The sequence below is a fragment of the Hyperolius riggenbachi genome, chromosome 4 (assembly GCF_040937935.1).
Source record: "Hyperolius riggenbachi isolate aHypRig1 chromosome 4, aHypRig1.pri, whole genome shotgun sequence".
In the NCBI taxonomy this organism is placed as follows: domain Eukaryota; kingdom Metazoa; phylum Chordata; class Amphibia; order Anura; family Hyperoliidae; genus Hyperolius; species Hyperolius riggenbachi.
The window spans coordinates 239307178-239319325 of record NC_090649.1 but is presented as its reverse complement, the minus strand read 5'-3'; the positions used below and the strand labels follow the sequence as shown (position 1 = coordinate 239319325).

Sequence of the window (12148 nt, the reverse complement as noted above, 5' to 3'; positions counted from 1 at the left end):
CTGCTTATGTCATATATCGGTTCATTGCCGATATATACATATGTTAGTCAGACCTTACAAATAGTTTCATTGATAGCTGTAATTGTAATACGCTAGGAAAACATACTTATTGTATATTTATCTGTGTTACGTTCATCTATCTCGATCCTGCTATTTTCTGACTATCCTGTCCTGTCTTTGTGAGGCACGCCATCGCCGCATCGCATTGGCTGCCTCATTCCAGTCTGTCTGGTTTTGGACGCTTGCTGTCGCTAAGTAGCCGCTAGCTAGCAAGCGTTCATTCTGTCTACCTGTCCTGATCTTCTCAGTTCTGGTTTATGCGCTCAGCGCTACTTTGCGCTGAGACGTTATAACGAAAGCATTGTTTGTGGCTGTCAGATCTGCACCGGCTCTGTGCGCCACAATCTCCTATTGGAGTCAGTCCTCCCCTCCACTATACTAGGGATAGCCTGTTTCCTGGTGCTAGTGTGTGTACCTCCTCCACGCCAGCTCATGCGTTGCATGCTGACTGTGGAGAATACACCACCAAGCGTTACATTATGAAAACCCCATTACCAATCCCCATTGTGGGGGGGATTCCCAGAAAGTATGACACTGTTAATTATGGTTCCTGTTCCTTTAAGAAATTTGAAGAACTTAGCTCTGAAACAGAAAATGAGTTTTTCTCTGAATGTGCCAGGTTCCTGACCAATCCTGATCTCCAAGCGACTCCTGTTTCAACCTGGGCACTCCAACTAAGTTATATTTTGTTTAAAGGGGAATTATTCCAGTGGGCATTTGATGTTCTCAATCATTCCGATTTGAAAGATAGACCGCTGGAATTTCTAGCGTTTGTGATCCATAACTGGTTGCGCATAGATACATTGCCTTTTCCTCTTAATGAACTCCTGGCAGCAGGCCAATCAGCTGCTCCTTCAATTGCTTGCAAGAATGAGCAGCAAGCAGAAAGTGTTACTGATAATTTTCCTGCAGCTTTGAATAAATCACCAAAAACCGCCAGGTCAAAGGCAAAACGCAAACGTTCTAAGAAACGTGTCCAATCTGCAGAATCGTTATCCTTAGCGACTGAGACCTATAATGAGATTCTGCCATTAACAGATAATGAAATGCAATTGTCTTTCAGGGGAGTTAAATGGACTTATGAAACTACTAATGAACTTTCCTCCCTGGCTAGGGAAAATAAAGATTTTTGTTTAAAAGAATTATCTGAGTATGATTATGATGAGATATTACAGAGTATTGAACAAATCAACTTATTTGTGAACCAAGGGAAGTTTGCATACACTACAGTTCAACATTTGCTACAGGTATTGGAGATTCTTAAGAATAAGGAATCTGCCAATCACCTGCTAATTAACCCTATACATGTGCCTGCCACAATCATATCTGCAAACCATGATCTGCCTGTTAAGTATGCATGGGATCCTCCATTTGAGAGGGGAGAGATGGAAGCCCTGGTCTGTGAATGGAAGAATGATTCAAGTACATTTTGTCAATTTTACAGTGCAAAAAGTGAAATGGTATTGAACGCATGCATTAAGTCAGCCTATAACCTAATAGAGGCTGGTGTGTGTAGGTATGACTGTGTGGCTCCCTTGATTGATGTGTGGGAACTGATTTTGGATGATTTTTATGTGACTCCGAATTCGCAAATTTGGCGTTCTGACCCGCCTGCTTCAGCACCTTTGGCTGATTCAGCAGGTGATTCGGAGCTCTTTTTGTGTGAAATTGAAGTTCCTGCAATTCCACCCTGTACCATGGATAACTCAGTGTTACTTCCCAGTAAAACAGAAGCCACTGATACATTCTTAACCTTGCCCTGCGCAAATTTCTCAGCAGAGAATCCAGAGGTCCTGCTGACTTCCGAGTCCAGCCTAGCCAGTACTCATGACTCTTTGTTTAGTGAAACAGACACCAGAAAAATCTTGCCTGTCTCTGCAAACACTTCTGCAGAAATTACCTGTGTTAATAAAGTTCAACTCCTGTCTGATCCAGCAGATGCCAATAGATGCACTACATCAGTTTCCGAGTCCCAGCAATCCTGTCTAGTAAACTCAGAACCCCAGCATCTGAATTTTCCAATTTTACAAATGAATGGTGATTCAGATGCGCAAACATTGTGTCTTGATCTTCCTGTTTCTACACCTCGCTCTAGTTTCGTGAATAGCTCAGAGCATCTGCTATGTGAACCTGAAATCGCAGAATTATTACCTTGTTCGGAAAATTTTCCAATAAATTTGCCCTGTACCATGAATTGTGCAGTAGATCTCTCCAATGAAACTCAGGTCACAGAATCATTATGCTGTCCAGCAGGTGCTTCCATGGTTTTGCCCTGCAATATGGACTGTTCAGTGATCCTGTCCAGTGAAGCTGTGGTCGCAGAGTCTTATGCTTCACCCAGTACTTTGGATACTTTAAACCCTCTAGCAGAGGAGGCTGAAGCACTGCTTACCTCAGTTGGTGTTGCAGTAATATTCACTTGTCTAGCAGCTGTTTTGGAATTACAGTCTGCTCTAATAAAACTTGATGAATTTCTGCCCAGCAAAGCAGAAGCCATTGAAATATTGTCCTCGTCAGCAATTGTGTCAGATACCTTGCCCTGTACACAGTCTGATTTAACCAATGTTGAGTCCCTCTCCAGTGTTGTAACAGCCGAGGAACTCCAGCCCTGTCCTCTGAATGTTTCAGAAGTCTTGCCCTGTAACATGGATAATTCTGATTCTCTGGTCAAAATAATAGAAATCTCAGAATTTCAGTCCGGTCTGATGTGTGTTCCTGAAACCCAGCCCTGTATCCTGAAAGATTCTGGTTCTCTGGCCGCTGTGGCAGAGGTTCCAGAGTCCCCTTCCTGTCCAGGGAATTCCTCAGTTTTGCCTAGTCCAGTGGGGGCTGCTGCAATGCTGACTTGTTCTGCAGCGCCTCATGAGCTCCAATCCAGTGTATTAGATGAGTCTCTGTCCAGTCCAGAGGTAGTTGTGGAGTCCCTATCTGGTTCAGTGCATACATCAGAAGATTTGTCCTGTCTTGTTAGTGCCCCTGAATCTGATTTGTTACTGACTTTGCTGGAATCAGCGACATCTAAGTCTGATCCTGCATTCTCGTGTAAAAATCCAGTAGTTGCGAAGTCTAGTCATGATGATTTTTTTTTGTCCAGTCCTGGTTTTGGTCCTGTCTTGGCTGACCCTGAGGCTCACAGTTCCTTGACATGCCCAGAGGTTTCTCTTGTGCCAGTGTGCCCAGGTGTTCTTTGTGTGCCAGAGTGCCCAAGTGTGTTTAAGGTGTTAGCGTGCTCTGATGCTTCCTTGGTGGGAACATGTTCTGATGTTGCCAGTCTGCCTGCATGCCCAGAGATGGTTCTGGTCCCTGAAAGCCCTGATACTGATGTTTGTCCTTGTGGCCCTGACTCGGGAATTGCCCTAGGTTCCATAGGGGTTCTTGATAGTTCTCCATGTGAGCCTAAAGGGCATTCTGACCTATGGGGATCTCTTTGGAGCTTCAAGGTGTTCTGGGAGGTCTCTGAGAAAACTTGTCCTGGTGCCTTGGACTGGTTCAACAGTGGGTTTTGTGTTGGTAAAGACAGTACCGGTGGGCATTGCAAAGGCTTTGGCGTTTCTGAACGGTTCCTGGAAGGCGGTGGGTATCGCTCAGGGAGTTTCGGAGGGCTTTCTTCTGGAAATCATGGTTCTGATGGGTGTCACACTGGGGCTTGTAGTACTGATGGGCATGGTTCTGTAGGTTCTGGTTCTGATGGGTCCAGTCTTGTGGGGACTGATTCTGGAATTCGGTCTTGCCGGGCTGTCCCGGTCATCATGAATTATCAGTCAGACTGTTTTGTTGGAAATTTCAGTTTTGAAAAGCGTCTGGAATCCACTTTTAAAGGCGGGGGTACTGTAATGATCGCTGCTGCAGCAGCTATTGCTGGAAGTAGTGCTGCAGCTCAGGCAGTTCTGATCTATTTCCATGCAAGCTGTATAGCTTTGTCTGTTTTTCCCTGCTGTCAGCTTGTGACTGATTATCATTCACCTGTGTGGGAATCTGCATGTCTGCTCCCATTGGATGACCTCAGTATAAAGATCTGCTTCCTGCAGGGTTTCCTTGGGTTTTCATAGCTTCAGTATAAGCCAGTCTTGCTGTCGCTTTAGCCCCCGATCGTGTTTCTTGTTATAAAGATACTTTGCTGGTCTTTGCATCATATATTGGTTCATTGCCAATATATATGCATACCAGCACGTTTATTATTTTCCTTGTATTTGTGTTACGTTAATACATCAGTGTCGCTGATGTATACGTACACGAACTGTTTATATCCTGTGTGCAGTTAGTCAGCTTTCCAGCACGTTTTGGTAGGTTGCGCGTACCGTGACCACCCGTGCTGAGGTAGTTACCCTGCTTCTGGTTCTGTTTGTGGATTGCGTTCATCTCTGCGAAGAGATAACGAATCCTTCTGAATCCTGTCCTGTTACCGTTTGTGGATTGCGTTCATCTCTGCGAAGAGATAACGAATCCTTCTGAATCCTGTTCTGTTACCGTTTGTGGATTGCGTTCATCTCTGCGAAGAGATAGCGAATCCTTCTGAGTCCTGTTCCCTGTATTACTCCAGTCCTAGTCAGCGTTCCTGCTTATGTCATATATCGGTTCATTGCCGATATATACATATGTTAGTCAGACCTTACAAATAGTTTCATTGATAGCTGTAATTGTAATACGCTAGGAAAACATACTTATTGTATATTTATCTGTGTTACGTTCATCTATCTCGATCCTGCTATTTTCTGACTATCCTGTCCTGTCTTTGTGAGGCACGCCATCGCCGCATCGCATTGGCTGCCTCATTCCAGTCTGTCTGGTTTTGGACGCTTGCTGTCGCTAAGTAGCCGCTAGCTAGCAAGCGTTCATTCTGTCTACCTGTCCTGATCTCCTCAGTTCTGGTTTATGCGCTCAGCGCTACTTTGCGCTGAGACGTTATAACGAAAGCATTGTTTGTGGCTGTCAGATCTGCACCGGCTCTGTGCGCCACAATCTCCTATTGGAGTCAGTCCTCCCCTCCACTATACTAGGGATAGCCTGTTTCCTGGTGCTAGTGTGTGTACCTCCTCCACGCCAGCTCATGCGTTGCATGCTGACTGTGGAGAATACACCACCAAGCGTTACACGGCTCAAGCCAGTATGTAAAACAGTTAGGAGCCTTTGGGCAAGGCTCCCTAATGATTCTGGTTGCCCATGGAGCAAGCCCTAAGTGGCTGCAGCCCTGAAGCACTTTAAATGTGCCAAGAGAAAAGCACAATATAAATGTTATGTGTCTTGTCTATGGCATATGGCAGGGCAATGCAGCCATCACAGCAATGGCTGGGAATCACATATTGAGATCCCAGTATGCCATGACAGCCCCATCAGGTTATATTGGGGTTGATTCACAAAACCCATGAATTTTCTTCCCTTTTTTTCACTGAAGGCAGATAATACTTTTTTAGTACTTCCTAAGCAACAAATTTGCCCCAAATAAATTCATCTTTAACTCAACTGCAACATTCCTTACTGCTTTAATTTTATTTTATTTCATGTCATTCATGTACGGTATTTACTTTTTGCTTACTGGATGCTTAAAAGTAAAAAAATAAAAAAAATCTGAGATAATTGATGAAAAAGGTTTTATGACTTAATCCTGTTGTGTTTTAGTCCTACCCAGGTACACATTTGTTTTATCTTCATATTTAAACTCTTGACTATTTTAGCTGCTTTAATGATCCAAATGAACATCTCAATTCTTAACAGATTTTGCTTATATTTCACCATTACTCCACATACAGGATCTGATTATCAAAGGCATCTCCAGTCTAAGCTCTGTGGAAATAAAGTGGATCTGTGAACCAGGCCTGGCTTTATTGAAAATCACTGTAGATTAGATGACATTGGGTCGCTTGTTATCATATGATAGGAACAGTTATATCATACTGAGGGTTGCTATAAAGTTAAAGGGACCCTGAACAGCGAAAAAAATCTGGACTTACTTGGGTCTTCCTCCAGCACCCTGTAGCCCGCGAGGTCCCTTGGCATCCTCTGGGTCCCCTCTCTGATCCTGATGGTGGCTCCGGTAGGTGCGTGACTTCAGCCAAAGTAGCATGCATGCGTGGCTCATCCGGGCCCATCGCTGCAAGGGTCCTGCGCATGCATGATTCAGTCTTCTAAGAACTGCGCATGCACAGGCCGTGCATGCATGACTTTTGTCACACACCTACCCGAGCTGCCAGTGGGTCCACGGAGGGGACCCAGAGGATGCTGAGGAACCTTGCGGGCTACGGGGGGCTGGAGGAGGCCCCAGGTAAGTCCAGGTTTGGGTGTTTTTTTCACTATTCAGGGTCCCTTTAAATGAACATTGGGCTTTTGTAATTACATGGTTGCCCACACAATGATTTAAAAAAATACATCTAGAACAGCCTAAGTTTATGAAAGTTCTCACTGTGAGTGTTGGCACATAACTGCAATCACACCTACATTCATTCACTAACTTTTCAGCCACCCTTGCTGTGGTTTAGAATGGCCCAAAAAGGGACTCCCACCGGCAGTAGACAATTTGTAAAAGAAAATCAGGGCCAGATTTGCAGAATTACTGCAATTATGAGATTATGGTCTCTAATGATCTATGGATGGAGCTCCAGCAGACAGTAAATCAGCCTTGGTTTTCACCTAAATAAACTCTAGAATCAATTTCACCTTCAAACAGTTGTCTGTACTTTGGTCCTCATGAATGTAACTTTTCAGCCATTACTTTGTTTAGTATGACAAATACATTTCTTGTATGCATGCTTTACAGCAACGGGATATGGGGAAGTTATGATTACCGTAGCTAAAAGCATTCAGCAACCCAAAACTACACAAGTTCATTATCTCCTAAATACAGTATCTATAACCAACCAAACTCATTCAATATCATGATGGAGGTTATGTTTGTAAGATGAAAAAATAAACAGTAGAGTACTCAGTGCCTTATGCTAAATGAAACTCTTATGCATTAGCAAATGTACAGTACATTTTCCTGGCTTTATTTGCCCTTTACTTACCTTCTTTCATATATGAAATTAGCTTTGGAGCAAGGTAATTTACTTGTCTTGTGTTTGCTAAATATTCCATTACAAAGATGAGTGGGGCGAATCGGACCATGTTTTGTTCACCACAACCATAAGGCAGTTGAATTAGAGACTGTAAGCTGCTAACTGAAGGTCCAATAAAATCACCTAAAGGATAAAAAGTTATCTGTAAGTCATAATGGATGTGTACCTAAAGCAATTTCCAGCATAATAACAATGAACTTATAAAGCTTGTCACAATACTAAGAATGTTTGTGTAATCTCATCACTTCTGTCTAAAATTGTATCTCACAAAAGTAAGATACTGTTAATACCCATGTAGCCAGGCTGAAATCCAATAGTCTATTATTATTGGAAATATTGTAAAATATATCCTGAAACTTGGATTCACACATTGCTGTATGAGTAAAAGTTCCCCCTATTCTCCTACCACACCATGATTCCTGCCTTGCAGGGGACTGGGTCAAAGCAATATCCCTAGATTCACCTTTGAGCATTATATTTTGTCTAAATAATTTAATTTACTCATCCATTAGAGAGATAAATATTTAGAAGGTATTTACATATAAGTAACAATGAACAGAATGAAGAAAACAGTGAAACAACAAACTTTGCAAGTAAAATTATTTAAAATAAACACATGATGTAGCTGCAAATTAATATTACATACTGTACTTACCTAACCGTCAGTTTCTCTCAGAAGCTCACCATTTTCTTCTTACAGTGATCCCTTCCAGTTCTGACAATATTTTGTCAGAACTGAAATATATCAGTTGCTGTCAGTTATGTATCAGCAGCTGTTAGTTACAACTGAATGTGCAAGGTAATGTCCATGTTTCCCTATGGTTCAAGTGGGCGGTTACAGTTTAACAGTGTGCTGACCAGGAAGCTGGGGTAATGGACATTTTCAAAATGGAGGACAGAGAATTCCATTGATCACAGTGGACAAATGGGATGCAGGAGGGGCGAAATATATTAATGAGTAGACTACACAGGAGGCAAGTATGAGGTGTTTATGTTTATTTTGACTTTTAATTTTCAGCTCAGGTTCTCTTTAAGCAGCTAAACTAATCCAGGGACTTAAAGGGATACTACAAAAAAAATGACTTTTACTCACCTGGGGCTCCCCTCAGCCCCCTGCAGCTGAACGGTGCCCTCGCCGTGTCCCTCCGATGCGCCTGGTCTCGCCGGCGGCCACTTCCAGTTTGGCCATCACCGGCCAACAGACCGCAATAGCATTATAGAGGGCGCTATTGTGACCGGGGACGCGGATAATCAGCCGCGTTCCCAGCCTGTCGGCCGGTGACGGCCAAACCGGAAGTGGCCGTCGGCGAGACCAGGCACTTCGGAGGGACACGGCGAGGGCACCGTTCAGCTGCAGGGGGCTGAGGGGCTGAGGGGAGCCCAAGGTGAATAAAAGTCATTTTTTTGTAGACTTAAGGAATTATGATAGGTCCATGGAACCCATGGAGTTAGTAGCAGGGCATGTCTAATCACAAATGAGTTAGTGGCAGGGCATGCAAGCAAACATGGTGGGAGCATGCAAATCAAGTTAAATGCTCAGCTGTAATATCTGACTGAGCATAATGGGGGTCACAGGGGGCACTGGAGGAGGTGGGGTTATTGTGCTGTACATATGTCACAGCACCAGAAATAAAACGGTATAAAAAGTATATTATTCACAACCCAGTTCAGGGGTGCTTAAAGTGAACCCAAGGTGAAAATAAACTGATGAGATTAACAGTTGTTTTTATCCTCCTACTACTAAAAATGATTTTTTTTTTAGATATCCCATGGTTTTATTTTATATTAAAACATTTACAAAGTAAATTGAATATTTTGTTGTCTCTGCTCAGTGGCAGCCTATTAAGTGTCCCAATGAAAACACATGTAATATCAACCTTTTTCTATCTTCCCCTGCTTTCATAAGTAGTATTCTGCCAGGAAAACGTGTTTGGCTGTAATGTGCTTATCAGTGGTTTTTACTCTATTTCTGACAAGGTACTGGCAAGACAGAAGCTGTCATTTCCATCCCTAAAATGAACTCTTTCAGGTATCACCTTTTAAAGAAAACTTGGCCTTATTACATTATTTAAAAAACAAATGTATATATGCTACAGTAAGTTTTAATGATTGTTTCTTTCTAATGGTTTGTTTTTATCAGTTTGTGATCTCAGCATTTCCCACAGCAGCTTGGTAAAATTCTGCACTCCCCCCCCCCCCCCTCTCTCTCTCTCTCTCTCTCTCTCTCTCTCTCTCTCTCTCTCTCTCTCTGGACATTTCTTTGTTTAGTATTCTGTTCTATTTGAAAAAATCTGACTCAGTGAAAAGTGAACTTTAAGACTACTTTGTGAGCAACATTGAAGCCATGTGTATTCTTCTTTTAAATTCTTCTACAGGAACTGTCCACAATATAAAAAAGAGAAAAGACCCTCAAGGTGTTATTTACTATTTTTAGAAAGGCAGACTTTATTTCTCATAAAATAGGAATTTTCAAAGTAAAATAGCATCTGTCAGTTATCAGTGTAATGTGACTGCTACTTACTGCTATTATGCTGAAAGCTGTTGCCAGCTGTGTATTTCCTGCCTCAATGCTCAGTGTTAGGTGTGGAATGTGTTGTGGTTGCCCTAAAGTTCATGATCAGATCTTACTGTTGTACACAAGGTCTGCAACTCCCATTGTTATATCCTGACTTTATAGAGATGGAGGACAACATCTATTCAACTCCCTACCTAGATTTAGCTATTAAGAACTGTCCATATTTTCAGCTTCCTGGGCTTATGCTGACAGCCTGATCTAATAAACTTCCTGGCAGTCTAAAGGCTAAAATAACCCCTTCTACCTCCATTAGCTCCAACGTCTCCCCAGGGTCAATTTTTATGGGCGGCTACCCCTAGTAGGCAACAAAATCTTTGCTGCCTAGTAGCCACCAGGTCACAAATCCTAGGAAAGACCTACCAGTGACTTAGAGAACAGCAGGTAATCCTGCGATGTGGAGTTTGTAGTCAGGAATAGCAAAGTCTGTAGGTAGATGGCAAACAAGCATCAACGATAGACAGGGAAAAGGACAGGGAAGGCGGAGTTCAGGGATAACCAGGTCATAAGCCAAGGATCCAGAGAGCAAGCAGCAACAATATAACAAGCCGGTTCAGGAGATCAATATAGGAATGAGTAACTGGTAACAGCAGAACATTAGCCAAGCTGACAGATCAATCAGCACAGTGAACAACCCAGAGCTGCCTTTTATAGGTACTGCTCATTGACTTGGCGTGAAACCATTACGCACGTGCGGAGTAATGCTGTGACAAGTCACATGCCAGTATAAACAAACAAAAGCTTAATCTGCCTCCTGGACACGCACAAGGACAGGAAGCTCACGATTTATTTGGAACATAAGTATAAAACATAAGTTACGCTATCACCAGCACTGTTGGTAAATTCAGCTAATCTGACAGATATCTGCCAGACCAGTCTGCCAGGTTTTGGCTGGCATTAACCACTTCCCGACCACCTAACACACAGAGGCAGTCGGGAAGTGGACCCCACAAGGACCAGCTCATGCCCAAAGGCGGCGGTCCTTGTAGGGGCATGGGCGGAGCGATCGCGTCATCCGTGATGCGATCCTCCGCCTCCGCCTGGCGCCGCTCACCCGCCGCAACATCCCGCTGGCCATACGGAAGCGCCGGCGGGATGTTAAGTCCGCGATCGCCGCATACAAAGTGTATAATACACTTTGTAATGTTTACAAAGTGTATTATACAGGCTGCCTCCTGCCCTGGTGGTCCCAGTGTCCGAGAGACCACCAGGGCAGGCTGCAGCCACCCTAGTCTGCACCCAAGCACACTGATTCCCCCCCCCCCCCCCCCCCCGCCCCAGATCGCCCACAGCACCCATCAGGACCCCCCCTGCCCACCCCCCAGACCCCTGTTTGCACCCAATCACCCCCCTAATCACCCATCAATCACTCCCTGTCACTATCTGTCAACGCTATTTTTTTTTATCCCCCCCCTCCCCCCTGCCCCCTCCTGATCACCCCCCCACCCCTCAGATTCTCCCCAGCCCCCCCCCAGCCCCCCCCCCCCCCCCCGTGTACTGTATGCATCTATCCCCCTGATCACCTGTCAATCACCCGTCAATCACCCATCAATCACCCATCAATCACCCCCTGTCACTGCCACCCATCAATCAGCCCCTAACCTGCCCCTTGCGGGCAATCTGATCACCCACCCACACCAATAAATCGCCCGCAGATCCGACATCAGATCACCACCCAAGCGCAGTGTTTACATCTATTCTCTACCCTAAACACCCACTAATTACCCATCAATCACCCATCAATCACCGCCTATCACCACCTGTCACTGTTACCCATCAGATTAGACCCTAATCTGCCCCTTGCGGGCACCCAATCACCCGCCCACATGCTCAGATTTCCCTCAGACCCCCCCTTATCAATTCGCCAGCGCATTACTTACATCTGTTCTTCCCTGTAATAACCCACTGATCACCTGTCAATCACCTGTCAATCACCCATCAATCACCCCCTGTCACTGCCACAAATCAATCACCCCCTGTCACTGCCACCCATCAATCAGCCCCTAACCTGCCCCTTGCGGGCAATCTGATCACCCACCCACACCAATAGATCGCCCGCAGATCCGACGTCCGATCACCTCCCAAGTGCAGTGTTTACATCTATTCTCTACCCTAAACACCCACTAATTACCCATCAATCACCCCCTATCACCACCTGTCACTTTTACCCATCAGATCAGACCCTAATCTACCTCTTGCGGGCACCCAATCACCTGCCTACATGCTCAGATTGCCCTTAGACCCCCCCTTATCAATTCGCCAGTGCAATATTTACATCTGTTCTCCCCTGTAATAACCCACTAATTACCTGTCAATCACCTATCAATCATCCATCAATCACCCCCTGTCACTGCCACCCATCAATCACCACCTGTCACTGCCACCCATCAATCAGCCCCTAACCTGCCCCTTGCGGGCAATCTGATCACCCACCCACACCAATAGATCGCCCGCAGATCCGACGTCC

General features: G+C 44.6%; 1 protein-coding gene across 3 annotated transcripts in view; it reads right to left on the bottom strand.

Moving 5' to 3' along the window:
• Positions 1-12148, bottom strand: part of CD109 (CD109 molecule) — a 255948-nt gene that overhangs the window by 64090 nt on the left and 179710 nt on the right. For all 3 annotated transcript variants that reach the window (XM_068281496.1, XM_068281495.1, XM_068281497.1), the window contains one exon: positions 7059-7232. In XM_068281496.1, coding sequence (XP_068137597.1) covers positions 7059-7232 — 174 coding nt within the window. The remainder of the gene's footprint in view (positions 1-7058; positions 7233-12148) is intronic.